The sequence below is a fragment of the Cygnus atratus genome, chromosome 2, assembly GCF_013377495.2.
Source record: "Cygnus atratus isolate AKBS03 ecotype Queensland, Australia chromosome 2, CAtr_DNAZoo_HiC_assembly, whole genome shotgun sequence".
Classification (NCBI taxonomy): domain Eukaryota; kingdom Metazoa; phylum Chordata; class Aves; order Anseriformes; family Anatidae; genus Cygnus; species Cygnus atratus.
The window spans coordinates 159,839,712-159,867,113 of NC_066363.1; the positions used below are offsets into that span (position 1 = coordinate 159,839,712).

General features: G+C 68.6%; 4 protein-coding genes across 4 annotated transcripts; 3 read left to right on the forward strand and 1 right to left on the reverse strand.

The window, feature by feature from the left end:
• Window positions 1-5,181: 5,181 nt before the first annotated feature.
• Window positions 5,182-8,365, forward strand: C2H8orf82 (chromosome 2 C8orf82 homolog). Its single transcript, XM_035566418.2, has 3 exons — window positions 5,182-5,329; window positions 7,076-7,124; window positions 7,679-8,365. Exons 1-3 carry the CDS (start codon window positions 5,225-5,227, stop codon window positions 8,263-8,265), a joined length of 741 nt encoding a protein of 246 aa, XP_035422311.1. The 5' UTR covers window positions 5,182-5,224; the 3' UTR covers window positions 8,266-8,365.
• A 1,128-nt stretch (window positions 8,366-9,493) lies between these two features.
• Window positions 9,494-11,594, forward strand: LOC118257961 (uncharacterized). Its single transcript, XM_035566414.2, is given in 3 exon segments — window positions 9,494-9,529; window positions 9,727-10,300; window positions 10,303-11,594. Coding segments are annotated over 2 exon segments (1,527 nt in total). The 5' UTR covers window positions 9,494-9,529; window positions 9,727-9,754; the 3' UTR covers window positions 11,284-11,594.
• Window positions 11,595-11,892: 298 nt separating this feature from the next.
• On the reverse strand, window positions 11,893-14,541 carry LRRC14 (leucine rich repeat containing 14). The gene is given in 4 exon segments (XM_035566419.2): window positions 11,893-12,493; window positions 12,781-13,386; window positions 14,185-14,351; window positions 14,353-14,541. Coding segments are annotated over 4 exon segments (1,443 nt in total). The 5' UTR covers window positions 14,473-14,541; the 3' UTR covers window positions 11,893-11,943.
• A 1,334-nt stretch (window positions 14,542-15,875) lies between these two features.
• On the forward strand, window positions 15,876-23,993 carry RECQL4 (RecQ like helicase 4). Its single transcript, XM_035566415.2, has 24 exons — window positions 15,876-15,959; window positions 16,077-16,110; window positions 16,549-16,634; window positions 16,932-17,069; window positions 17,189-17,910; window positions 18,569-18,668; window positions 18,852-18,974; window positions 19,153-19,264; window positions 19,358-19,492; window positions 19,624-19,716; window positions 19,829-19,965; window positions 20,060-20,143; window positions 20,231-20,419; window positions 20,513-20,704; window positions 20,886-21,072; window positions 21,223-21,497; window positions 21,710-21,847; window positions 22,109-22,265; window positions 22,362-22,491; window positions 22,623-22,795; window positions 22,889-23,075; window positions 23,176-23,353; window positions 23,477-23,579; window positions 23,717-23,993. Exons 1-24 carry the CDS (start codon window positions 15,876-15,878, stop codon window positions 23,836-23,838), a joined length of 3,879 nt encoding a protein of 1,292 aa, XP_035422308.1. The 3' UTR covers window positions 23,839-23,993.
• The last annotated feature ends 3,409 nt before the right edge of the window (window positions 23,994-27,402 follow it).

A 27,402-nucleotide genomic window follows, 5' to 3' on the forward strand; every position in this document is an offset into this window, starting at 1 on the left:
CAGCACGTGGGGCGAAGCCACCACCCGATCCCACCGCCACCCCGTCCACCCCGACCCAACGTGGCCGAGGAGCACAAGCTGGGCCCCCTGCTCACTCCCAATGCTCCGGCCACCTCACTGCCCACCTCCCTGCCGGACATTTTGGGGGGTCCTGGACTCGCAGCACCCACCCAGGAGCACCCCAGGGTGGCGTGGCTGTCACGGGTGGTGTGGGAGGCCGTGGGCGTGGGCGCAGGTGGCAGTGGGGACCGGGTGACAGCATTGGGGACGAGCGGGTCCCGGTTCAGCAATAACCTGTGTCCGTGGGGTCTGGCACGGCCACCGCTGTGGACCAGGTGACAGCAGAGTGGGGCAGGAAACACGACGCACGCCTGGAGCAGGTGGCATTTTGAGGACAGGAGGAACAAACGTCCCATGGACATGTGCCACGTCCCTGCGGATGCTGGGGGCCCCCGGGTGGCTTAGCCCCCTGTCGTTGCCCACCCAGGGGTGCGGGGGAGCTGGGCAGGCTGGTCTTGTCCCATCCTGGTGCCCATCCCTCGGAGCAGCACTGGGGAGCACAACCCATCAGTGCCACCAGGCCTTGAAGGACCCATCTCACTACCAACAGGCTCTGAAGGACCCATCTCACCACCACCAGGCTCTGAAGGACCCATCTCACCACCATCAGCACCACCAGGCCCTGAAGGACCCATTTCACCACCACCGGGCTCTGAAGGACCATCTCACCACCACCAGGCTCTGAAGGACCCATCTCACCACCACCAGGCCCTGAAGGAACCATCTCACCATACATCAGTGCCACCAGGCCTTGAAGGACCCATCTCACCACCACCAAGCTCTGAAAGACTCATCTCACCACCACCAGACCCTGAAGGACACATCTCATCACCCCTCATTGCTGCCAGGCTCTGAAGGACCCATCTCACCACTACCAGGCTCTGAGGGACCCATCTCACCACCCATCAGCACCACCCAGCCCTTAGGGACCAATCTCACCAGGTGTCAGTGCCACCAGACCCTGAAGGATCCATCTCACCACCCATCACCACCACTAGGTCCTGAAGGACCCATCTCACCACCACCAGGCCCTGAAGGACCCATCTCACCACCACCAGGCCTTGAAGGACCCATCTCACCACCACCAGGCCCTGAAGAACCCATCTCATCACCACCAGGCCCTGAAGGAACCATCTCACCACCCCTCAGCACTGCCTAGTCCCAAAGGACCTGTCTCAGCACCCACCACGTCCCCTTGGCCCTGCTGGATTCATCACGGTACCCATCATCTACACTCGGCCCCAGAGGACCCATCTTGACCCCAGACACCTCTGCACCCATCATCTCCTTCTGGTACTGAGGGGAAGAGGTGTGAGGAGCAGCTGAGGTCCCTTGGTTTGTTCAGCCCAGAGCAGAGCAGGCCGAGGGGAGGCCTCATGGCGGCCTGCAGCTCCCTAACGAGGGGAGCGGAGGGGCAGGCGCTGAGCTCTGCTCTCTGGGGACAGCGACAGGACCCGAGGGCACGGCATGGAGCTGGGACAGGGGAGGGTCAGGCTGGGTGTGAGGGAAAGGTGCTTCACCCAGAGGTGGTCGGGCACTGGGACAGGCTCCCCAGGGACGTGGTTAGGGCACCAAGCCTGAAGGAGGTCAAGGAGCATTTGGACATGGTCTGGTTTTTGGGTGGTCCTGTGTGGAGCCAGGAGGTGGACTCGATTATGGGTCCCTTCCAACGTGGGATATTCTGTGATTCTGTGATCTTGGCGCCCATCACCTCCTCCTGGTCCCTCCGTACCCCACCTTGGCACCCATCAGCTCCTCCTGGTCCTTCCCACCCCATCTTGGTGCCCACGATCCCCTCCTGGTCCTTCCAGATCCATCTCAGCGCCTGTCAGCCGCTCCTGGCCCTGCCTGGCACATCCTGGCATCCAAAATCCCCTGGTCCATCTGGCCCCATCTCGGCACCTGACGTCTCTGCTGGCCCTGCCTTGGAACCCATCTCCTGGTCCTTATGGACCCATCTTGGCACCCACCAGTTCCTCCTGGTCCTTCTGGAACCATCTTGGCACCCACGATCTCTTCCTGGTCCTTCTGGACCCAACTTGGCACCCATCAGCTCCTCCTGGTCCTTCTGGACCCATCTTGGACCCCACCACCTCTGGTCCTTCTGGACCCATCTCAGCACCCATCAGCTCCTCCTGGTCCCACCAACCCCCCCCGGTGCCCACCACCTCCTCCCAGTTTGCCCCCCCAGCAACCACCGCCTGTCCCCGAGGACCCCCCAACGCATCCCCCCAGGGCCACCACGGCGTCGCCAGCGAGCAAGTGCCTTCTGCTCCATCCGGCGACCACCTTGGGGGGGGGGGGACGACACGCATTTCGGGGGGGGGGAGGGGGCCCAGGCCAGTCAGAGTGTATAGAGCTATAAAGAGAGATATTACATAGAAACGTTTGCTAACGAGATAGTTTTAATTGCAGATGCTATTTTATCGCCGCCGCCCGCCCCTCCTCCTCGCCCCGGGGGCCACCGCGTTGTCCCCAGCTGGGGGCAGCAGGGGCGGCGGCGGGGACCCCCCCCCCCAGCTCGGACAGAAGTTGTACAGAGATTTTTGTAAGCGGCCACGGTCCCCCGGGTTTGGGCACCCGGATTTTGTTCTCATTGTTGTAAACTCTTTAATTTTATTTTATTTTATTTTATTTTATTTTGTTTTGTTTCGTTTTGTTTTGTTTTGTTTTATTTTATTTGTTGAGTTTTTTTCCCCACTGGATTTTATATATTGATTTTCTCTTTCTTTTTTTTTCCCCCTTTTTTTTCCCCCTTTTTCCCCCTGGATTTTATATATTGATTTTCTCTTTCTTTTTTTTTTCCCCTTTTTTTTCCCCCCTTTTTTTATCCCCTTCCCCCCCCCTTTTTTTTTTTCTTTTCAGCGCTGCGTTTTTAATTTATTACGGTGAAAACACTAAAAAAAATAAAAAATAAAAAATGAGAGGAACAAAACCCAAACCACTCCCAGCCCCGAGGGGGGCTGCGGGCGCGGAGGGGAGTGGTGGGGATGAGCGGGGGCCCCCCCCCCGCCCCGCGCCACTCGTTACCCGAGGAACTCTGTAATTACGCCGCATGGACATGTAGAGGCGACTCCATGTTGTGTGAATAAAGCTACGTATGGACACGGCCTCTCCTCTGCCCCGTTCACTCTGGAGCAGATCAACGGCCCGGCCTGGGAACGGGATGCCCCAGAGCAGGACCGCCTGGTGACCCTATAGGGGCTATAGGGCTGCCATATAGGGGTGGGTGCCCGCGGGGATGTATAGGGCCCCGTACAGCCCTATAGAGGGGGGTGGAAGATGGGCCTGTGCTATACAGCCTCTGTAGGGTGTGCAGAGGTGTATGCGGTGTCATCCCCTCCAACCCCACAGGATCTATAGGGTGTGTATAGGAGTGGGGGGGGACAGGGAGGGTGTGGGTGTATATAGGGGTGTATACAGGGGTCATAGGGGGCCCTACTGGTGTATAAAGGGGAGCGCAGAGGGGTGTGGGTGTACATAGGGGCACAGGGGAGTGTGGGGCATATATAGGGGGCACTGGGTGTGTGCATGGGTGTCTATAGGGGTCACCAGGGGTGTGTGGGTGAATATAAGGGTCACTTTGGGGGGGAGTATGGGTGTCCATAGGGTGCATGGGTGTGTATGGGTGTCTACAGGGTGTGTGCATGGGTGTCTATAGGGCACACAGGGCTGTGTCAGTGTATATAGGAAGCACAGGACAGGTATGGGTGTACATAGGAGTGTGTATGGTGTATACAGGGGTCACAGGGTGTGTGCATGGGTGACTGTGGGGGTGCCCAGGGGGTGTATGGCTGCTTGTAGGGGGCATAGTGGGGATGTACACATATCTATAGGGGTGCCCAAGGACTGCACAGGTGTCTATAAGGGGCACACAGGGGATGTACATGTATCTATAGGGGTGCCTAGGGGGTGTATAGGTACCTATAGGGGCACATAAGGGCTGTGCGGGTATCCATAAGGGTGCCCAGGGGGTGTAGGGGATATAGGGGCAGGGGATATAGTAGGGGCATGTAGGGGATATGCACATATCTATAGGGGTGCCCAGGGGGAGTATGGGTGCCTATTGGGGGCACACAGGGGATGTATATGTATCTATAGGGGTGCCTAGGGGACGTATGGATGCCTGTAGGGGCACATAGGGGATGTGTGGCTATCCATAGGGGTGGCCAGGGAGTGTATGGGTGCCTATAGGGGCACATAGGGCACGTACATGTATCTATAGGTGTCCCCAGCAGGTGTATGGGTCTCTATAGCAGTATGTAGGGGATGTACATGTATCTATAGGGGTGCCCAGGGGGTGTATGTGTGTCTTTAGGGGGCATGTAGGGGATGTACATGTATCTATAGGTGTGCTGAGCAGGTGTATGGCTGCCTATAGAGGCACGTAGATGTGTGGATATCCATAGGGGTGCCCAGGGGGGTGTATGGGTGTCTATAGGGGCACTTAGGGGAGGTACATGTATCTATAGGGGTACCCAAGGACTGCGCAGGTGTCTATAAGGGGCACACAGGGGATGTACATGTATCTATAGGGGTGCCTAGGGGGTGCATGGGTGTGGATAGGGGTACATAGGGGGTGTGCACATATCCATAGGGGTGCCCAGGGGGTGCATGGGTGCATATAGGGGGCACACAGGACATGTACATGTATCTATAGGTGTGCCCAGCAGGTGTATGGGTGTCTATAGGGGCACATAGGGGATATACGCATATCTATAGGGGTGCCTAGGGGGTGTACGGGTGCCTATAGGGGGCAAGAAGGACATGTACACATATCTATAGGTGTGCCCAGCAGGTGTACGGGTGCCTATAGAGGGCACACAGGGCATGCACACGTATCTATAGGCATGCCTAGCAGGTGTATGGCTGTCTACAGGGGCATGTAGGGGATATACGCTTATCTATAGGGGTGCCCCGTGGATGTATGGCTGCCTATAGGGGCACACAGGGTGCGTATGGGAATCTATAGGGGTGCGCAGGGACTTCCTGGTTGACCACGGGGTGCCCGGAGCCCCGCACTGTCCCTATAGGCTCCCTCTGGGCTCCCTATAGGCTCCCTCTGGGCTCCCTTTCCCCCCCGGTCCCTTTTCCGGTGCCGGACCCGGAAGCTCGGGGCACTTCCGTTTCCGGTGTCCGCCGCGGTGCCCGTCCGGCCGGCGCCATGCGCCCGGGGCTGCTGCGGGCCGCGGCCTGCGGGTACCGGCAGGGGCAGCGCCCCGAGCCCGGCACCAGGGAGTACTTCTACTACATCGACCACCGCGGGCAGGTGGGGAACGGGGGGGCCGGGGGGGTCGGGGGGAAATGGGGGGGCTGGGGGGAGTGAGGGGGGCTGGGGGGGCTGAGGGAAATTGGGGGGAATGCGGGGGGAATGCGGGGGGGGTGGGGGAGTAGGGGGGCCAGGGGGAATTGGGGGGGGCTGGGGGGAATGGGGGGCGTTGGGGGGAATGGGGGGAGTGGGGATAATGGGGGGAGTGGGGATAATGGGGGGCTAAGGGGAAATTGGGGGAATGGGGGGGGATGGGGGGGCTGAGGGAAATTGGGGGGAATTGGGGGGGGTGGGGGAGTAGGGGGGCCAGGGGGAATTGGGGGGGGCTGGGGGGAAAGGGGGGGCGTTGGGGGGGTGAGGGGAGTGGGGGGGGTTGGGGGGAATGGGGGGGGCTTGGGGGGTGAGGGGAATGGGGGGGGGTTGGGGGGAATGGGGGGAGTGGGGATAATGGGGGGCTAAGGGGAAATTGGGGGGATGGGGGGGCTGAGGGAAATTGGGGGGAATTGGGGGGGGAATGCGGGGGGGGTGGGGGAATTGGGGGGCCAGGGGAAGTTGGGGGGGAATGCGGGGGGGTGAGGGGAAGGGGGGGGGCTGGGGGAATGGGGGGAGTGGGGATAATGGGGGGCTAAGGGGAAATTGGGGGAATGGGGGGGGATGGGGGGGCTGAGGGAAATTGGGGGGAATTGGGGGGGGAATGCGGGGGGTTGGGGGAATTGGGGGGCCAGGGGGAATTGGGGGGGGCTGGGGGGAAAGGGGGGGTGTTGGGGGAAAGTGAGGGGAAGGGGGGGGTTGGGGGAATGGGGGGGAGTGGGGATAGTGGGGGGAACGGAGGGGGCAGAGGGAAACTGGGGGGGCTGAGGGAAATTGGGGGGCCAGAGGGAATTGGGGTCTGGGGGGAAAGGGGGGTGTCGGGGGGAGTGAGGGAAATGGGAATAATAGGGGGGAATGGGGGGGTAGAGGGAAATTGGGGGGGAATGCGGGGGGTTGGGGGAATTGGGGGGGCTGGGGGAATAGGGGGGTCTGGGGGGAAAGGGGGGGCGTTGGGGGGGGTGAGGAAAATGGGGGGCTAAGGGGAAATTGGGTGAATGGGGGGGGATGGGGGGGGCGGAGGGAAACTGGGGGGCCATGGGGAATTGGGGGGGCGTTGGGGGGCAGTGAGGGAAATGGGGAAAATGGGGGGGGGGTTGGGGGAACGGGGGGAAATGGGGATAATGGGGGGATGGAGGGGGCAGAGGGAAATTGGGGGGGCTGAGGGAAATTGGGGGGCCAGGGGGAATTGGGGGGGCTGAGGAGAAAGGGGGGGGGGGGGGGCGTTGGAGGGGACTGAGGAAAACGGGGGAAATGGGAGGGGTGGGGAGACTGGGGTGAAAGGGGGAGACGGGGGGAAATGGGGGGACCGGGGGGAGATCGGGGGAATGGGGGGGAGCGGGGGGCTGGGGGCAATTGGGGGGGGTGCTGGGGGGGAACCGAGGGAAATGGGGGAAACGGGGGGGGTGGGGGGAGATTGTGGGGATTGAGGGAAATGGGGGGGAAATGGGGGGACTGGGGGGAATTGGGGGGAACCGAGGGAAATGGGGGGACTGGGGGAAACTGGGGAGAATTCGGGGGAACCAGGGGTGGGGGGGGGGAACCAAAGGGCCTGGGGGAAATGGGGGGGCCTGGGGGGGGGGACCCTGGGGAACCCGACGGCCCCGTGGGGGCTGAGCAGGACCCCAGCCGCCCACCGGAGCCGTGGCGGTGCCGCAGCTCTTCCTGGACGACGCCAAGGTGAAGAACTTCATCACCTGCTTCAAAGGTGGGCACGGGGGGCGGGACGGCGTCGGTGAACCGCTAATTAACGAGCCCTGACGCTAACGGCGTCGGTTAATCGGTAATTAACGCCCCCTGACGGTAACGCCGTCGGTTAATCGCTAATTAATGCCCCCTGACGGTAACGCCGTCGGTTAATCGCTAATTAACGCCCCCTGACGGTAACGCCGTCGGTTAATCGCTAATTAACGCCCCCTGACGGTAACGCCGTCGGTTAATCGCTAATTAATGCCCCCTGACGGTAACGCCGTCGGTTAATCGCTAATTAACGCCCCCTGACGGTAACGCCGTCGGTTAATCGCTAATTAACGCCCCCTGACGGTAACGCCGTCGGTTAATCGCTAAGTAACGCGCCCCTGACGCTAATGCTGTTGGTTAATGGCTAATTAACGCACCCTGACGCTAACGGCATCGGTTAATCGGTAATTAACGCACCCTGACGCTAACGCCGTCGGTTAACCGCTAACGAACGCCCCCCTGACGGTAACGCCGTTGGTTAATGGGCAATCGGCGAGCTCTGACGCTCACGACCGCCCGCAGACGAGCGCTTCCTCACCTTCTTCTTCGAGCGCCTGCGGCCCAACCGCAGCGGGCGCTACGAGGCCGCCTTCCCCTACGTCTCGCCCTGCGGCCGCGAGCGCAACTTCGTGCGCTGCGAGGACCGGCCCGTGGTCTTCACCCGCCTGCTGCAAGCCGACGCCGCCGACGCCGAGCCCCCGCTGCTCTCCTACTGCGGCGGCGGCCGGCGCCTGGCCGTGCCCTTCGAGCCGCCGCGCCTGGCCCTGCTGCCCGACAACGGGCGCCTCTACCACCCGGCGCCCGCCCGCGCCGGCGGCGTGGGGCTGGTGGGCTCGGCGCTGGCCGCCGAATGGAGCCAGGCCTTCGAGTACGGCGAGGGGGCCGGGCGGCCGCCCACCCACTTCACCTGGCGGGGCCGGCGCTACGAGCTCAGCCACGAGCTGCTGCCGCTGCTCCGCCGCGGGGCCCCGGGGAGCGGGGGGGTTGCGGGGATGCCCGAGGGCTCGGGGATGTGGGCGGGGGGTGAGCGGGGTGGCCACGGGGTGCCCAAAGCCCCCAAGGACGTGGGGCGGGGGCGATTGGGATCCCGGTGTACCCGTCGTCCTTGAGTCTGTGGGGTGGGGGTGATGGGGATAAGTCCGTGGGGCGGGTGGCGATTGGGATCCCGGTGTCCCTAGCGCCCCTGAGCCCATGGGGTGGGGGTGATGGGGACACCCCCCCTCCCTCCCCGATGTCCCCCGCGTCCCCCCCCACGGTGTGTGAACAAGGAGCTGAATCCGCGCTGAGGCTGCATCTGTGTCGTCACTTGGGGCTGGGGCACCGGGACGGAGCTGTGGCCCCCCCCACACACACCCCGTGTCCTCCCCCTGTCCCAAGGGGGTTCCACGTGTGTCCCCGTCCTGTCCCCAGAGGGGGGGGGGGGTGGCACTGCCACCGGGTCCCCGTGTCCCCAGCCACCGGTGTCCCCAAGCCATGACCGGGGACACCGGGGACACCGTCAGTGCGGGGGACAAGGACGTGCGGTGCTGGGCTGGGGGGGGGACAGGGGGACAGCGCGTGTGACACACGGCAGCACCCCGGTGGTGTCCCCCCCCCCCCCCCCCCAGTCCCACGGCACCGGGACACCCCATGGCCCCGGTGGCTGCGGTGTCCCCGGTGTCCCCAGCCCCGTGGTGGCGGGGAAGGGACCGAGGGGGGGGCAAATGAGGATGGGTTGGTGGGGGGGGAGGGGGGTGGCAGGTTTGGGATGTCCTCCCCTGCAGGTTTGGGGGTGTCCCCTGGAGGTTTGCGTTTTCCCCCAAAATATTTGGGGTGTCACAGGTTTGGGGTGTCCCGCCCAAATTTGGGTGTCCCCCCCCCCCCCCCAAAATTGGGGTGTCCGTAGCAGGACTGGGGTGTTCCCCACCCCCCCCCCACCCAGGTTTTTGGGTGTCCCATTTAGGTTTTAGGTGTCCCCTCCCAATTTGGGGTGTCCCCCCTCCAGGTTTGGGATGTCACCCCCCCAGGTTTGGGGCGTCCCCCCCCAAATTAGGGTGTCCGTAGCAGGATTAGAGTGTGTCCCCCCCCCAGGTTTGGGGGATGCCCCCCCAGTTTGGGGTGCCCCCCCCCCCCGTTTTGGGGTTCCCCCCACGTTTGGGGTTTCCCAGCAGATTTGGGGTGTCCCCCCCCAAATTCAGGCTGCCCCCCCCCCCCCCCCCCCATGCCCTGGGTGCCCCCCAATTCCTCCAGCCCCCATCCGCCGCCAGGGGGCGCTCGCTCCCCCCGCCCCCCCCCCCCCGGTGGCGCTCTCCCCCACCAGCACCAACTCGCTGCTCCCCCGCCCGTGACGTCACGGGGCGGGGCCGGAAGTGGCGGCGGGGAGGGTGACGGCCGGTACCGACGGGGGGGGGGGGGCACAGGGCGGGGGGGGCGAACCGGGAGGGGGAGGGGAGGGGGGAAGGGAAAGGGGGGAACCTACTGGGGGGAGGGGGCCCGATCCGGGGGGTGGGGGGCGGGGGGGGTCCCCATGGTTGGGGGGGGGGGGCCGGGGGTCGGGTCAGGACCCCCCTGATGGCGCTGCCCCCCCCCAGGGCCCGGGGACAGCCCCCGGAGGCCGCCATGGCCCGCAGGAGGAAACGGCGGCGGCGCGAGAGCGGTGACGGAGAGGGCACGGGGGACGGAGGTGGCAGCAGTGACAGAGGTGGCAGCAGTGACAGAGGTCACACCGGTGACAGAGGCGGCGGCGGTGAGGGCAGCGACGGAGGTCACAGCAGCAAGAGAGTTGGCACCAGCGACGGAGTTGGCACCGGTGACAGAGGTGACAGCAGTGACAGAGGAGGCAGCAGTCACACCAGTGATAGAGGTGACACCAGTGACAGAAGTGGCAGCAGTGACAGAGTTGGCACCGGTGACAGAAGCAACAGCAATGACAGAGGAGGCAGCAGTCACACCAGTGATAGAGGTGACACCAGTGACAGAAGCAACACCGGAGACAGAAGGGGCACCAGCAACAGAGGTGATGGCAGTGACCCAGGCTATACCAGCAACAGAGGTGGCAGCAACAACAGAGGTCACAGCAGTGACAGCAGTGACGGCAGTGTCGGCAGTGACGCGGGCACCTTCCCCTTCAGCCGCCTGCCGCAGGACTGCCAGCTCCCACGTCTTTCTCCTTCCTCTCACCGGAGGAGAAGTGCGGGGCCGCGCTGGTGTGCGGCGCCTGGAGCCACCTCATGCGCTCGCCCCGCCTCTGGCGCGTGGCCGACTTCACCGGCGCCCCGGCGGCGCTGGCCGAGGCCGAGGACGACTCCGGCGCCGCCTTCGCGCGCTGGCAGGGCTGGGTGCGGCGCTACGCCTTCCACCTGGCCGCCCGCCGCGCCAGCCCGCGCCTGCTGCGCGCCAGCTTCGACCTGGGCGACCGCGAGGCCGGCTGGGCCGAGTTCCTGCGGGGCTTCCTGGAGAGCGTGCGCTGCGGCGAGCTGCGCGAGCTGGAGCTCGACTGGACCCTCAGCCCCCTGCAGCCCCCCGGCCCCCGCCCGCCCGGCGCCGCCAAGCTGGAGCAGCTGAGCCACTTCCAGGCGCTGCTGGAGCTGCTGAGCCGCAAAGCGCCGGGGCTGGCCCGCGCCAAGCTGCCCTTCGACTGGTCGCGGCGCTCGGTGGCCGCCCTCGCCCGCTTCCAGCACCTGCAGACGCTGGAGCTGCGCTACTTCTGGGGCTTCCGCGGCGTGCGGCCCGAGGCGCTGCGCGAGCTGGCGGCCGCCCTGCCCCGCCTCAAGACGCTGGTGCTGCACCTGCTGGTGCCGGTGCAGGACCTGGGCACCTCGTACGCGCTGGAGTCGCGCTCGCTGGAGGTGCTGGACGTCTGGCGCTGCCGCGGGCTGGTCTTCAGCCGCCTGGAGCTGCCGGCGCTGCGGGCGCTGCGGGTCAGGAAGAGGACGCGGGGCCTGATCCTGCAGCGGCGCGCCAGGCTGGCGCTGCAGAGCCGCTGGCGCTGCCTCTACGCGCTGCTGCGCGCCGGCGCGCCCGGCCTGCGCCTGCTCAACAACCGCGCGCTGCTGCCGCACTGGCGCGAGCGGCCCTACGACGAGCTGGAGGCCATGCTGCGGCGCGCCTGCTACTGCCCCCGGCACGCCGACACCTGGCTGCTCTAGCGCCAGAGCCTGGTGGCCAGCAGCAAACCAAGGTGGCCACCAGCACCTCATGGTGGCCATCACCACCCCATGGTGGCCACCAGCACCCCAAGGGGGCCACCACTCTCCAACAGTGACTGCCACATGCGCAAATGCGCCCACGTTGTGACCGACCTACGGTGGCCTCCACCACTCAAAGGTGACCAGGACTACCTAGTGGCCATCATCACGTCATGGCGGTGGCCATCACCACGCCGTCATGGTCATCACCGCCCAGTGGTGGCTGTCACTCTCCAGTGGTGGCCATCATCACGCCATCATGGCCATCACCCCCCAGTGGTGACCATCACCACCCATGGTGGCCACCACCCCCCTGGTGGCCCCACGGTGGCCCTGCGCTGCCACCCACCATCCCCGGGGGTGTCGCGGTGTTTCGGGGCACCGCAGAGCCCTTTGAGCAGCGGGCGCTCCTCCCGGCCACGCATGTGAGGTCGGGGGCAGCAGGAGCGCTGCGACAGCCCACAGGGACACGGCCCGAAACCGGTGACACGGTGACAGCGTGGGGACGGCGCGGGTGGGGACGGGGAGGCTGCAGGAGCCCGGCCTCCATCACCAGACGGACAACAGCCATTAAAGACACCGATTTATACAGCGCTCCCGTGCTCCCGCCGCCCGCCCGCGCTACAGCGCGAAGTAGTCGAGGGCGCCGTGGCGGCTCAGGCTCGTGGTCCACACGGCCTCGTCCCGGCCGGCGCCGCGCAGCATCTGCTGCAGCTCCTCCTGCAGCGCCTCCGAGCGCTCCTCGTCCTCCGGGACGTCGTCGCCGTTGTCCTCGTCGCCGCAGAGATCCACGGGGCGCGGGTAGACGACGAGGCGCAGGGCGGCGAGCGGCGCCGTGCCCGCCGCCAGCGCCTTCACCCCCCGCCAGGTCAGGGGGTTGCCGAAAACGCCCAGGTAGCCCAGGCGGGCGCAGCGGCGGAGCGCTGGCAGCAGGGCATCGAGGTGGGCGTCCGCCAGGCGGCACTCCATGGCGTCCAGGTGGCGCAGGGCGCCCGAGGCCGTCGCCAAAAGCTGGAGGAAGGGCAGCAGGAGGTCCTCGGAGAGGTTGTTGCCGCTCAGGTCGAGCTTCTTCAGTGCGGGCGCGTGGGGGCTCTGGACGAGGTAAGCGAGGTCCCCGGGGAGGAGGTGGCAGAAGGGCAGCTCCAGGCTCTCCAGCGGGCACTGCAAGGCGCTGCGGGGGGAAGCACGGAGGCTGTGAGGGCTCCGGAGGCGGCGAGCGGAGGGCCGGGCATCGCGCGGGGCCAGGAACCGCCGGTACTGGCTGGTGGTACTGGCCATGGTCTCGAAATTTGGCTAGACCTGGTCTAAAACTTTGGGTAGACCTGTGCGCATGGTCTAAAATTTTGGGTAGACCCGTGCGGTGCCAGGAGTTGGACTTGATGATCCTTATGGGTCCCTCCCAACTCGGGATATTCTAGGATCCTACGATTCTACTCACCCTGCGGGGCGTGTACTCACCGCAGGAGCTGCCGCAGCCGCCCCGAGAGGCGGCAGGAGCCCAGGTTCAGCTCCCGCAGGCGCTGCAGGCGGCCGAGCCCCTCCGCCAGGCGCCGCAGCCCGTCCTCCGCCCCCGGCCGCCGCGCGTCCACGTTGCTGTAGGGCAGCCTCAAGCTCACCAGGTCGGGGAAGCGCTCGAGGCGCGGCACCACCTCGGCCAAGCCCGGCAGCCCCAGGTTGTTGAAGCGCAGGTCGACGCGGCGCAGCCCGGCCGGCTCCAGCGCCTCCAGCAAGGCCAGCGTGGCGCCCAGGGACAGCTCCTCGGCGTGGAAGTCGCGGCAGCGCAGGCGCAGCGCCCCGCCGGCGCGCAGGGCGGCGCGCAGGATGGGTCCCGAGGTGCTGTTGACGAAGAGGTCGACGCGCACCTCCACCGAGGGCGGTGGCGGCGATGAGCCCGGCGAGCCCTCGAGCCGCTCGGCGTCGTGCTGGTCATCGCGGCGCTGCGACGCCTCCAGGCAGGCCTTGGCCAGCAGCACCGTCCCCGACCAGAGGCTGAGGCTGTCGGGGCCCTGCTCAGCACCATCCTGCAGGCCCGTCATGTCCAGCACCCGCAGGCACGGCCTGGCGCTGCGGGGACGAGGCAGCGGGGCAGGGTTCGGGGCGGAACCTAGCCCCACCCCCCCCCCCCCCCAAAAAAAAGGGACACCCCCCCAACCCAGACACCCCCCCCAAAAGGCCCCCCCCAAAACTCAGACCCCCACAACCAGCCCCCTAATGAGCCCCCTGAGCCCCCCCCCCAAAACAAAGACCCCCCCCAAAAAGGGCACCCCCGAACCCAGACTCCCATAATGAGACCCCCAACCTAGCCCCCCCCAAAGGGACCCCCCCAAAAAATAGGGACACTCTCCCCCAAAAAGGGGCATCCCCCAACCCAGGCACCCCCCAAATGGACCCTCCCCAAACCCAGACCCCCACAACCAGCCCCATAATGAGCCCCCCGAGCCCCCTCCCCCCCCCCCCCCAAAAAAAAGACCCCCCAAAAGGGGCACCCCCGAACCCAGGCACCCCATAATGAAACCCCAGCACCACCGGGGCAGGGGAACCGGGGACCAAAAATCCCACAGTGCCACCAGCCCCCACCAAACACCGGCGTCCCGGGTGGGATACGGGGACGGCAAACCCCGGGTGACCCCTTGGGGGGCTACCACGTGCACGAAGCAACCCCAGTCCCGATCGCAATCCCAGTCGCGACCCTGACCCTGATCCCGACCCTGATCCCGACCCCAACCTTGATCCCGATCCCAATCCCGATCCCAAACCCAAACCCAACCCCGATCCCAAACCCAAACCCAACCCCAACCTCGATCCCAATCCCGATCCCAAACCCAAACCCAACCCCGATCCCAACCCCGATCCCAACCCCACCTGGCGTCGCGGCGGAGGCCGGCGGTGACGGCGAGGAGCAGGGCCTGCACGCACAGCTTGCCGGGCGGCCGGCGGGCGCGGCGCAGGCGGCGCGGGAGGCGCAGGACGGGGTAGGGCCAGGAGCGCACCAGGTCCCGCAGCAGCGGCGCCCGCTGCTCCGCCAAGGCTGGCCTCGAGCAGCGCCGGGTACAGCTCGGCCGGCAGCAGCGGCAGCGCGCGGCGGGCGCCGGCGGCGTGGCCGGCCAGGCGGCGGGCGCAGAGGTGGACGAGGGAGGAGACCGGGGGCATGGCTGCGGGGTCGGGGGCGGCAGCGGGACCCCCGACGGGTTCAAGGCTCGTGGGGGTGCTGGGGGGGCACCCCCCTCCCCCCCCCCCCCGAAGAGAGGTGCCTGTGGGGTGGGGTCAGCGTGGGGTCGCCGCAGTGCTGCCCCGTGGGGGGAACCCCCAAATGGGGGCCCGCAGGTGGGACCCCAAATCTGACCCTCCCCCAAAAGGCAGCGCCCCTCAGCCAGACCCCCGGTGGGGGGCACCCCATGGCGCCCCCTGGCCCAGACCCTATAGCAGGACCCCCCCCACAGTGGGACCCACATAGCAGGGCCCCCCCCAATGGGACCCCCAACCTCTACCCGTCCCGAACAGGCACCCAATGGCACCCAGTACCCCCCCACAGCACCCCCCCGACCCAGACCCCATAGTGGGTCCCCCCCCCCCTCAGTGGGAGCCCCAACCTCTACCCACCCCAAACCAGCACCAATGGCACCCGGTACCCCCCCCAAAGGTCACCCCATGGCACCCCCCTAACCCTAACACCCCCCCCCATTTGTCCCCATAGGATCCCCAACCCTGCCCCCCCCAAAGGGGCACCCCCTAACCCAGACCCCCATAATGAGACCCCCCCAACCTAGCCCCCCCCAAAAATGGACCCCCCCAAAGGGACCCCCCCCCAAAAAAAGAACACCCCCCAACCAAGACACCCCCAAAAGGGCCCCCCCTAACCCAGGCCCCCCCCTAACCCTGACCAGACCCCCCCCAAAAGGGGCACCCCCAAACCCAGACCCCCACAAATGGCCCCATAACGAGACCCCCTCCCCCAAAAAGACCCCCCCCAAATGGGCACCCCCGACCCCGGGCACTCCATAACGAAACACCAGCCCCCCCCCCCAAAGAAATGACCCCCCCAAGGGGCGCCCCCAAACCCAGACTCTCCCCAGCGCGCCCCCTCCCCCCGCGCCCTCCTCACCCGCCTCTGCCCTCGCCCCGCCGCACTTCCGCGCGTGCGCGCTGAGGCCCCGCCCCGCCCGGCCGCGCACCAATCACCAACAAGGAAAGTGACAAGATCACGCCCCATTGCTCGGAGTGACCGAGCCTATTGGCTAGCTCTGCTGCCCGTCATCTTCCCAGCGTTTCTATTGGGTGAGAGCACCGAGAGGGGACGTCAAGCTATGAGGCGGCCTCAAGGAGGGGCGGGGCCACGCCTCGTTGCTAGGAGAAACCGCGGAGGCGCGGCTGTCCATTGGCTGGCGTGGCTGCCCGTCACCTTTCCGGCGCTGCTATTGGGCGAGAGCGGCGAGAGCGGGAAGCTCGAGCTGGGCGGGAAGCGCTGAAGGGACGGGGCCGGTCCTGAGGGGACGGGGCCGGTGTTGGGGGCCCGGGGCCGGTCCTGAGGGGCCGGGACCCCCCCGATCCCCCCCATGGAGCGGCTCCAGGCGGTGAAGGCGCTGCTGAAGCGCTGGGAGGCGGCGTTCGCGCAGCAGCACGGCCGCAGGCCCGGCACGGTGCGGCCTGAAAGGGGGGGGGGGGGGAAGAAAGGCTCCGTGAGGGGGTCTCGAGCCCCCAAACTGCGGCTTTTTAGCCCCAAAAACGGCCCCGTGACGCGGCGCTTCCCCCTGCAGGGCGACGTGGAGGCGGCGCCGGAGGACGTGAGGCGTGAGTGGGGGCGGGGCGGGGTTAATTAGCGGCTGCTAATTGTGGGGAGGGGGGGCCCGAGCCTGGCTGGGGGGTCTGGAGGGAAATTGGGGGGGGGGTTTGAGGAAATTGGGGGGGGGTTGGGGGAATTGGGGAGTCTGGGGGGGAAATTGGGGGTGGGTTGAGGGGAATTGGGGGGGTCTGGGAGGGATTTGGAGGGGTTTGGGGGGAATTGGGGGGAGGGTCGGAGGGAACTGGGAGGTTTTGGGGGTGTTGGGGGGCTTTGGGGAAGTTTGGGGGGGGTTGGGGGAAATTGGGGGGGGGTTGAGGGGAATTGAGGGTTTTGGGGGGGGGAGGAAATTGGGGGAGGTTTTGGGGGAATTGGGGGAGGTTTGGGGGGGCAATTGGGGGGGGTTCGGGGCTGCAGGGCGCCTCACGCAGCCCCCGCCGCCTCCTTAGGGCTGTACCGGGAGTACCGGGCGCTGAAGCACCGCGGGGAGCTCGCCCCGTGCCCGCCGGCTGAGGGGAGCCCGGCCACGGAGCAGGTACGGGGCTGGGCCCTGTCCCCTTGGGGGGGTCCCCATTGCGTCCTCACCACCCCAATGGAGCACTCTCGGTCCCAAAATCATCGATTATTAGGGTCGGAAGAGCCCTCCAAGCTCACCCGGCCCAACCATCCCCCTATTAACAACGCCACCCCCAACCCACGTCCCCAAGCACCGCGTCCAACCTCTCCTCGCGCACCCCCTGGGACGGTGACGCCACCACCCCCTTGTATACCCCGTCCCCACGCCTCTTTGTGACAAAAAAACATCTCCTGGTGGCTTCTTCTCTCCCTTCAGGACTCCGGCTGCTGGGGCACGCACCTCAACCGCCAGCCCAAGGCCCCCAAATCGAGCGCCACCAACCAGCCCGTGCCGGCGGCGTCGGCGCAGCACTTCGGGAGGAAGCTAAAAGCCAACCTGGGCGCTGCCATAAAGGTCAGGGTGGGGGGCTGCTCCCCGATGTGGGCGCTTCTGGAGGGGCACGGAGCCCATTTCCTAGGATTTTTAAGCCCTGCGGGGTCAGAGAACCGAAAACCCCTCGTTGCTTCCCCCAGGAGAGGCCGCCGGTGCCCAGGAGGACGCTGGCTCCCCGTCCCAAACCCGTCCCGCAGCAGGAGCATGGTGCCACGTCCCCGGTGCCGTCCCCGCCGGGTGACGCGGATGGCAGCGAGCCCCCCGAGCTCCTCCTCCCCGCCGCCGTGCGCGCCCTGGCCCCGCTCGTCCTGACCGAGGGGCCGAGGCCTCGCCCGCAGGGCAACAAGTTCCAGCGGCTGCGGCAGACGGTGGCGAGGAGGCTGAGCTCCCTCGACGCCGCCTGGCTGCGGCGCTGCCAGGGCGAGCCCGGCCCCGAGGAGCCGCCCGATTGGGGTGCTGAGCCTCGGGGTGCTGAGCCTCAGGGGGTGGAAGGGGAAAACGTCGCCCCCGCGGGGATCCGCTCCCCGCCGCAGGAGCCTGAGGTGTCGGAAGGAGCTCGGGGCGAGCTGGCGGAGACTGAGGGGGGCGAACGGCCGGCCGGGCACGGCGGTGACAGCGCAGCGGGGCCGCGGGGCGCCGACGGTGGCCGCGCACCCGAGGAGCTCCCCGGTGGCACCGGGGGCGCAAAGAAGGTCGGAGGGAAGAGGCGGCGCAGGGACAGCGGGGCAGGAGGCAGCGAGCAGCCAGCGCGAAAGCAGCCGAGGGAAAAAGCGCCGGCGGCAGCGCCGCCGGCCCCCGAAAACCTCCTGGGAGACATCGAGGAGGAGAAGCTGAGACCCCCCTGCAGAGCCGCTCCTGCCAGGTGGGTGCTGGAGGGTGCTGAGTCCGCTTCCCTCGGCGCGTTTTGGGGCGACTCGCTCCGACGGGGCGCGCGCGGTCCCTGGAGACGTGCCCGGGGCCGGGGCGGTGTCGCCTCACGCCTGAGCGCGCGGGGAAAAGAAGCCGAGAGGTTTTCCTCTCGCCGCGCTGGTAACGAGCCGCGCCCGCCTTCATCTCTCCTTGATTTAAATCAGTTGTGTTTTGTTGTTTTTTTTTTTTTCCTTGTGGAAAAAATGAATTCTGTGTGGGTTTTCTCAGCCTGAGGTGCTCGTGTGCCTACCGGCTGGAGTGTTTCTGGGGCGAAGGACTTGCGGGGTCACCTCCCTGCGCCCCTTAAAACCCACAGCACGGCTCTGAGCAGCCCTGGGGGCAGGGGGCAGCCCGCGGCAGGAGGCTGCGGATCCCCAGGGACCTCTCCTGCAGCAGCAAGCGCTCCATCCGATCCTTTTAACCCTTTCCCCCCGAGTGCTGCTACGTTTTTGGGGCCGGATTTATGAGGAGGTGCTTATGGGGCCGTGTTTTCCCCTGCGCCGTGCTCCCCACCCTCCGCTTTTCGTCTCCTCCCCGTCCCCCTCTCCCCGGGGTCGGGGCCGGCTGCGTTTCGGCGCCCTTCCCGACCCCAGCCCGGCTTCGTCCCGCAGGGCTCCGCGGCGGCCCCCCGGCAACTTCGTGCGCCTCAACCTCAAGAACCGCTCCCACGTGCGAGGCCACGTGCTGCGGGGGAACCGCCTCCGCGAGCAGGTAACGCGCCGGCGGCTGAAAAACGGGTCAAGTAACGCGGAGTTAGTGCTCTGCCGGCCCCAGAAACGCTTTTTCCTTGTTGTTTTACCCCTCACCCCTTTGCTTCCCGCGTGGGGGCAGGCCCGTTGGGGTCACCCCGCAGGACGGCGGGGCCCCGCGGCGCTGACGCCGCCGTCGTTGCAGGTGTGGAAGCAGAAGTGGCAGAAGAAGGCGGCGCAGTTCGGCGGCGGGTCGGCCCTCGGCGGGAGCTCGGGCGTCTGCTTCTGCTGCGGCGCCACGGGGCACTGGGCGGCGGAGTGCCGGGGCGCAGGTGAGGGTCGTGCCGCGCCGCGCCGCGGTTTATCCGGCACAACCCCGCGGTGGGGACCTCCGGGGGAACGTCCCGCGGGGGGGGGGGGGGCGAGGTGGCTGCCGTGCGTGGAGCCCGAGGGGAAAAGGATTTCGCGCTCTGCCCGCAGCGACCGCTGCCCCCCCGCCGCCGGAGGAGGCCGGCCGTGCCCGGGAGGAGGAAGAGGAGGAGGAGGAGGAGGAAGATCCCTTGCCCACGCTGGCAGAAGTTGCCCGCAGGACCAACAGCGTCTGCCCGGAGCTCTCCGGTGAGGCCGCCGCGGGGGGCTTTGCTCGCGGCGCTGACGTGCCCCAAATACACACGCGGGGCTCACCGGGCCCCCTCGCTTCGTCCCCGGCAGAGAGCGGCGGCCCCGAGGGCGCTGCGGGGGAGGTGACGGCCCACCTGGAGGTGCAGCGGGCGCCCTACGAGCCCCCCGAGCCCCCCGCGCCCGTGGAGCCCCTCTACAGCCTGGGGCCGGGCGGGAAGGTGCGAGGTGAGGCCGCCGTTTCCTCTCGTCCGGGAGCGGAGCCCGACCCACATCCCCCGCACCCTCCCCTGGGGTGGGCAGGTGGGGGGCGTAAAACCCCGCTGCGGGCTCCGTCCCACCGCGTTTCCCCCGCGCAGAGACCCCCGCGGAGGTGCTGGAGGCGCTCGAGGAGCTGGGGTTCAGCTCCTTCCGCCCCGGCCAGGAGGCGGCCGTGATGAGGATCCTCTCGGGTGGGTCTGCTGCCCCCTCCTCCACCTCCCTCGTCCTCCCCCCCCCCCCCCCCCGGCTCCCCCCACGCACCGTGGGGCCGCGGCGTCGCCCCCAGCCCCCCTCTTCCCCCAGGCCTCTCCACGCTGGTCGTGCTGCCCACGGGGCTGGGCAAGTCGCTGTGCTACCAGCTCCCCGCCTACCTCTACCGCAAGCGCTCGCCGTGCGTCGCCTTGGTCGTCTCGCCGCTGGTGGCGCTGATGGATGACCAGGTACCTGCCGGCCGCCTTCCTCCCCCTCCCCGGCCTCGCGGCGTCCCCGGCGTCGCCCCGCGGTGCGTGTGACGGCGCCTCGCCTCGCCCGCAGGTGTCGGGGCTGCCGCGGGGGCTGCGGGCGGTCTGCGTCCACTCCAACATGAGCAGGGCGCAGCGGGAGGCGGCGGTGGAGCAGGTGAGGGGCGGGGACACGGAGCGCGACGGGGTGGGGGGGGTGAGCGGAGGACGGAGCACCCCACGCCCCGCTGTCCCCGCCGCGCAGGTGAGGAAGGGCGCGGTGCACGCGCTGCTGCTGTCCCCCGAGGCGCTGGTGGGCGGCGGGGGCTCGGGCTCCTGCTGCCTGCCCCCCGCCGCCGAGCTGCCCCCCGTCGCCTTCGCCTGCATCGACGAAGCTCACTGCGTCTCCCAGTGGTCCCACAACTTCCGCCCCAGCTACCTGCGGCTCTGCAAGGTGCGCGGGGCCCTGCAGCCAGGCAAGGAGAGAGGCAGCTTCCCTTCCTCACCTCCTCCTCTTCCTCACCTCCCCCCCCCCCATCCCCCGCAGGTGCTCCGCGACCGCCTGGGCGTGCGCTGCTTCCTGGGGCTGACGGCCACCGCCACCCCGGCCACGGCACGCGACGTGGCCGCGCACCTCGGCGTCGCCGAGGAGGAGGGGGAGGAAGGGATCGCGGGGCGCTGCGCCGCCGTGCCCCCGAACCTGCGCCTCTCCGTCTCCATGGACAGGGACCGGGACCAGGTAGGGGCGAGGGCGGGGTGGGCAACATCCCAAGGGGTGGAAGCCCTCAAATCCCCGCCCCGAGACGTGCCCGTGGCGGTCGCCCGGTGCTCGCAGCCCGATCCCCGAGCAGCTGCCGGGTGTCCCGCGGGCGCTCGGCACCCCCTGCCCGTGCTCAGGACCCCCCCCCCTCTGCCCGCAGGCCCTCATCTCCCTGCTGCGCGGGGAGCGCTTCGGCCACCTCGACTCCATCATCGTCTACTGCACGCGGCGGGAGGAGACGGCTCGCGTCGCCGCGCTCATCCGCACCTGCCTGCAAGGGGTGCTGCCGGCCGAGCCCCCGGCGGCCCCCCAGGACGACGGCGACGCGGGGAGGAAGAAAGAGCGAGGTAGGGAGCGGGCCCAGCCCCCCCCCGAGGTCGTTTCCGTGCTAGGCCGTGGCGTGGGGCGCTCTGCAGCCCCCAAATCCCCGGGGCTTTCCTTCGTTAAGGTAATTAAAGCCACGCGATCCTTTCTCCCCTCCTTTTTTGCTTTTGCAGCGAAGAGCACCCGGCGCCCGCTCAAGTGGATCGCGGACGCCTACCACGCCGGCCTGTCGGCCGCCGAGCGCCGGCGCGTGCAGCGCAGCTTCATGTCCGGCCAGCTGCGCGTGGTGGTGGCCACGGTGGCCTTCGGCATGGGGCTGGACAAGGCGGACGTGCGCGGCGTGGTGCACTACAACATGCCCAAGAACTTCGAGAGCTACGTGCAGGAGATCGGGCGGGCCGGGCGGGACGGCGAGCCGGCGCGCTGCCACCTCTTCCTGGACCCGGAGGTGAGGCCCTAAAAGCTCGGGGTCTTCCCCCAAAATTTCAGAGCCCTTCGCGGAGCCCTGAAGCCCTTTGGGGTTCCCCCCCTGCTCAGCCCTAAATGACGCGGGGAGCCCTAGAAAGGGATTGAAGGGACCCACGAGGGGGTGGCCGAGCCCCGGTGTCCCCCACGGGTGCTGCCCGCGGGCTCACCGCGGCCGTCCCCTCCCCTCGGCAGGGCGAGGACCTCCACGAGCTGAGGCGGCACATCTACGGCGACACCGTCGACTTCTTCACCGTCAAGAAGCTCGTGCAGAAGGTTTTCTCTCGCTGCAAGTGCCGGGAGCTGCACCAGAAGCGCCAGGCCCTCGGCGGGGTGAGGAAGGGGGCCGGAGGGGGCACCCGGCTGCGCCCCGTTGGGGCCCCCACACCCCCAATTCGCCTCGGCTCCCTTGGCTGGCGGGGGGGGGAAGCACCCGGCATTTTGGTCCCTCAGCCAGCCCAAACGGCTCGGGGAAGCCTCGCCGGAGCTGGGTGAGGAACGGGCGGGGCTGTTGGGGATGCCCCCGAGGGGCAGGCAGGGTGGTGCTGGTTCCCCGCTCCGTCCCCGCGCGCTGAGCTGCCGCCGGCCCCGCAGGACGCGGAGGCCGATGACGCCGCCGTGGCCGAGCTGGCGGAGGAGCCGGAGGGCGGCGCGGCGCGGGGCAGCGAGCAGCCCCGGCGGGCGTGCTACATGCACGAGCGCGCCGTGCCCGTCCAGCGAACCGTGGAGGAGCTGGACGTGCGCGAGGAAGGTGAGCGGGGGGGGGGCCTCGCGCCGCCGCGCCCGGCAAAACCCCACCACCACCACCACCACCACGGCGCTGCCCCTCCTCTGCCCTCCCCCGCAGGCATCGAGACCCTGCTGTGCTACCTGGAGCTGCACCCGCGGCGCTGGCTGGAGCTGCTGCCCCCCACCTACTCCTCCTGCCGCGTGCAGTGCTACGGCGGCCCCCAGCAGCTCCGGGCTGCGGCGCGGAGGTCAGCGGGGCCCTCGGGGTGAAGCCAAGGACAAAATGGGGCGGCTGGAAGGGAAAACATCCCGCGGTGGTCCTGGTTTTCCGGTGCTGAGCCCCCCCCCCCCGCCTCTTTCACCTCTCTCCCGCCCGCAGCTGCCCGCCCATCGCCGTCTTCCTGGCCCGCGAGCGCCTGGCGGGGCGGCCGCACGCCCGCGACAGCTCGGTGGAGTTCGACGTGGTCTCGCTGAGCGACTCCATGGGCTGGGAGGTGCCGCTGGTGAAGCGCGCCCTGCGCCAGCTCCAGTGGGACACGCAACTGCGCCGAGGTACCGCGGGCGGGCGAGGGAGTTGGGGGGGGGGGTGTCGCAGCGCCCCCCCCCCCCCACGCCGCGCGCTCAGCGGCCCGTCGGTGCCCACAGGCGGCCGCGCCGGGGCGGGGAGCGGCGTCCTGGTGGAGTTCGCGGAGCTCTCCTTCCACCTGCGCGCCTACGGCGACCTCTCCGAGCAGGAGCTGGACTCCGTCTGCGACTTCCTGCACCGCAGGGTGGTGGCGCGGGAGAGGGCGGCGCTGGGCCAGCTGCGCGCCTGCTTCAGGGCCTTCAAGAGGTGGGGACGGTGCCCCCAGACCCCTCACCGTGCCCCCAGGCCCCGGGTTCGGGCCCGTCCCGGCACCGCGGCGAGGGCTGACGGCGCTTTGGGGGCGCAGCGTGGCCTTCCAGAGCTGCGAGCCGCACCCCGAGCAGGCGGAGGAGGAGAGGAGCTCCCGCCTCAGGGCTCTGCTCCGGGACTACTTCGAGAAGGAGGCCCCCGGGGAGCCGGCCCCGCGCGGCTGCGAGGAGGAGGAGGAGGAGGAAGATGAGGAAGAGGATCGCCGTGGAGCACAAGTGAGCAATTTCTACATCGCGCCGCCTTCGCGGCGGTGACAGCGGGGCCTCCTCCCGGCCGGCCTCGATGCAGGGAGGACGTGGAGGCCAGGCGCTGTGCCCCTCTCCTCCCCCCACCTGCAGGACGGGGAGGACCAGGTGCGCGCCGACGTCCGCCACTTCCTCGCCATCCGCCAGGACGAGAAGTTCTCGGGCAGAGCCGTCGCCAGGATCTTCCACGGCATCGGTAAGGGGCCGCGGGGCGGCGCTCCGAGCTCTGGCTCCGTCCCCTGGCGGCTGAGCCCCGAGGGAGGGTGGCGGAGGCACCCCGGGGTCCCGTTTTTCGGGGCCCTGGGGGCTGACGTGTGGCCCCTCGCCTCGCAGGCAGCCCCTGCTACCCGGCCCAGGTCTACGGGCGCGACCGCCGCTTCTGGAGGAAGCACCTCCGCTTCGACTTCCACCGCATCATGCGCGTGGCCACCGAGGAGATCCTGGCGCTGCGCTGAGGCCGCCGGGACGTCACCGTGGTCCCCAAGGGACCCCTGGGCCCTGGGGGAGGCGCGGAAGAGCCCTGCGGCGGTGTGCGGGGCTCACTGCGCCGTCGTTTGTCCCCCTCGGCCCCGTTACCCCGCGTTTAAGCGGCTCCGGCCTCCCTTGGGGGGGGCGTGGGACGGATGCCGGGGGCTGCACGCTGCCCTGCCCATCGCCCCCGGGGCCGCGGCTGGATTTTATCTTGGAATTAATAAATCAAGAAAATTTAAAAATAAAGCCCCTCACCTGGCTCCTGCTTTTCCAGCCCCACCCCAGGGAGTTTTGGGGAGCCCCCAGCCCCTGGTCCCAGTGGCAGGGCTCCAGCACCCGCCCGGCCCCACAGTGCTGCCTGGGGGCCAGGGGGAGCCTCCTGGGCTCCTTCCCCCAAGCGAGGCTGCGGCGCCGTTCTCCTCCGCTGCCGCCCCGTCCCGCTGCATGCACCGCAATTACCCCGTGCGCCTCTGATCACGCGCCGTGCAGCCGCGGGGACGCCTCGCTGCGCGCCGGGACGCGACGGGCCCGCGACGCCCCAGCGGCGACGGCGCTCCTGCAGCGGGGCGCCCTGCCCCGTTTCCCCCCCTCCAGCCCCGTTCCTCCCCGCGAGCATCGCCGCGTGGGCAAAAAGCCTCTTAAACGTTGAGCAGCGCTCCAGGTGCTGCTCCCAGCGGGACGCAGCCTCGGTCCCTCCACGTCCTGCAGCGCACGCGGGGAGTCCCGGGCTCACGGCGCAATCTCGCTGCCGTCCTGCTGGGACTACAGCCACTGCTCCCCCTTGGCTCGCAGCGAGGACGGGACCCTGCCCGCGGTCGCGGAGCAGGCGCAGCGGGGCCTCTCCCTCTTCCTTCTGCACCTCTCGGGGTAAGCGAGGCACCTGCGGGACAAAATCGGGGCCACCCGGAGCTGTCACTGCTGCACCGGGGCACGGGGACCCCGAACGGGTTCGCCGGGGCGTGGTGACACCCCCCACCCCAACCCCAAACCCGCGGTTATCCCCTAACCGCAGCGCCGCGTCCCCTTCCTCCGCAGCGCGCCCGCGCCATGGCCCTGCCCTGGGGAATGCTGCTGCTGCTGCTTGGCGGGGTCCTGGCGCAGGATGCGGCCGCGCAGGGCTGCCTCCCGCTGCCGGACGGTGAGTGCCCTCCTCCGCCCCGGGACATCGACGGGATTGCCACCGTGCCGCGGTGCCGGCACGACGAACCCCGGTTGCGATGCCCCCGGTGACGGCCGAGCCCCTGTTTTCCCCCCCGCAGCTCCCAACGCGGCGCTGGGGCGCCCGGCCACCCAGTCGTCCATCTTCCCCAACCACAGCATCCCCGCCAACGCCGTGGACGGCAACCGGGACGGCGACTGGCGGCACGGCTCCTGCAGCCACACGCGGCGCGAGCACGAGCCCTGGTGGGCCGTGGACCTGGGCGGGCGGCACGCGGTGGTGGCGGTGCTGGTGAAGAACCGGCAGGACTGCTGCTGGCAGCGCCTGCGTGGCGCCCAGGTCCACGTTGGGGACGCGCCGGCTGAGCGCGGCCGGGACAACCCCATGTGAGTCGGGCAGGCGATGCCACCGGGGCCGCTCAGCACCGCCATCCCCGCTCAGCACCGCCTCTCCTCCTGTCCCCCCGGCAGCTGCGGCGTCATCGCCGACACCGGCCCCGGCTCGCTCAGCACCGTGTGCTGCCGGGGGCTGCAGGGCCGCTACGTCTCCATCCTCATCCCCGGGCGCAAGGACGCGCTGGTGCTGTGCGAGGTGGAAGTGCTGCTGCAGGGATGCACCGCGTTGCCCGGAGGTGAGGGGCGGCCCCTGGGGCTGGGAGGACGGCACGGGGAGGGTCCCGGTGCCGGCAGCCGTCATCCGCGCTCCCGTGGCCGTTGCAGCCCCCAACGTGGCGCGGGGCCGCGCCGTCACCCAGTCGTCCACACTGAACGCCATCAGCCTGGCCGCCAACGCCGTGGACGGGAACCGCGACAGCGAGTGGGAGCGCGGCTCCTGCGCCCACACCGAGAAGGAGCTGGAGCCCTGGTGGAGCGTGGACCTGGGCCGGCGGCACGCCGTCCTCGCTGTCACCCTCACCAACCGGCGGGACTGCTGCTGGGACAGCCTCGTGGGCGCCCAGGTCCACGTCGGGGACTCACCGGCCGACCACGGCAGGAACAACCCCATGTGAGTGGGGTCCCCGGCGGGGTCCCGCCTGTACCCGCAGCAGTGCCGTGGCCCCTCAGCAACCTCCCGCTCCTCCCCCGGCAGCTGCGGGGCCGTCCTGGACACCGGCCCCGGCTCCACCAGCACCATCTGCTGCAACGGGCTGCCGGGCCGCTACGTCTCCATCGTCATTCCCGGCCGCATCGACTTCCTCGTCCTGTGCGAAGTGGAGGTGACAGCGCAGAGCTGCCTCCCTCCGCCCGGCGGTAAGGGGGAGGCCGCCTCCGGTGCCACCACGGTGCTGTGGCCTTGGTTCGGTGCTGGCAAATATAGGGGAGGAGCGGGGGGCCACGGGGGTGAGGGACAGGGATGTTGCGTGTGCCCGCTGGCGTGGTGTGTGTGCCGTGTGTGCTGTGCCACGCTGCAGTACATGGCCGTATGGCAGGAGGGGGATGCAGGGCAAGGAGGGGTTCCAGGCACCGGCTCCATGCCGGTGGTGAGAGCCCGGAGCTGGCGCCACTGTCCCGTGGTGTCCCCAGCCCAAAACCTGGCGCTGTGGCGCCCGGCGATGCAGTCCTCCACAGCCAGGCCGGCTGGCAGCGCCATCAACGCCGTGGACGGGAACCGGGACGGCCGCTGGCGGCACGGCTCCTGCACCCAGACCAAGAGGGAGCGGGAGCCGTGGTGGACGGTGGACCTGGGCCAGAGCCGCGCCGTGGCAGCCGTGGTGGTGAAGAACCGCCTGGACTGCTGCTGGCACCGCCTGAAGGGCGCCCGTGTCCACGTTGGGGACTCCCTCGCCGGTCACGGCACCGACAACCCGGTGTGAGTGCTGCCGTGCCCAGCCCGCGCTGCGCCACCGTTCCCTCACCGCCCTCACCGCCTCCCTGTCCCGCAGCTGTGGTGCCATCACGGACACCGGCCCCGGCTCCACCAGCACCGTGTGCTGCCGCGGGATGCCGGGACGCTACGTCACTGTCACCGTGCCTCGGCGCCACGAGCAGCTGAGCCTGTGTGAGGTGGAGGTGGTGGAGCAGGGCTGCGCCGCGACGCCTGGCGGTGAGCGACAGGGTCCCCAAGGCCTCCCTCTGTCCGTCCGGCACAGCGACGGGGGTGTCACCACCTCCCCTCGCACCCACAGCCCCCAACGCGGCGCTGGGCCGTCCGGCCACCCAGTCTTCCATGTTGGATGCCACCAGCGGCGCCGCCAACGCGGTGGATGGCAACCGGGATGGGAATTGGGAGCAGGGCTCCTGCGCCCACACGCTGGAGGAGCCCGAGCCCTGGTGGCGGGTGGACCTGGGCGGGCGCCGCGCCGTCGAGGCCGTGGTGGTGCAAAACCGGCACGACTGCTGCTGGGAGCACCTCAAGGGTGCCGAGGTCCACGTGGGCGACTCGCTGCTGG

Bases quoted from the DNA above. Each gene is read 5' to 3' on its own strand.
- C2H8orf82 (XM_035566418.2), top strand. From the start codon at position 5,225: ATGCGCCCGGGGCTGCTGCGGGCCGCGGCCTGCGGGTACCGGCAGGGG. The intron at 5,330-7,075 runs GTGGGGAACGGG...GCGGTGCCGCAG, and splicing joins ACATCGACCACCGCGGGCAG to CTCTTCCTGGACGACGCCAA. The intron at 7,125-7,678 runs GTGGGCACGGGG...GACCGCCCGCAG, and splicing joins CTTCATCACCTGCTTCAAAG to ACGAGCGCTTCCTCACCTTC.
- RECQL4 (XM_035566415.2), top strand. From the start codon at position 15,876: ATGGAGCGGCTCCAGGCGGTGAAGGCGCTGCTGAAGCGCTGGGAGGCG. The intron at 18,975-19,152 runs GCAGGTGAGGGT...CCGCCGCCGGAG, and splicing joins GGGCGGCGGAGTGCCGGGGC to GAGGCCGGCCGTGCCCGGGA. The intron at 21,848-22,108 runs GTGAGGAAGGGG...CCGGCCCCGCAG, and splicing joins AGCGCCAGGCCCTCGGCGGG to GACGCGGAGGCCGATGACGC.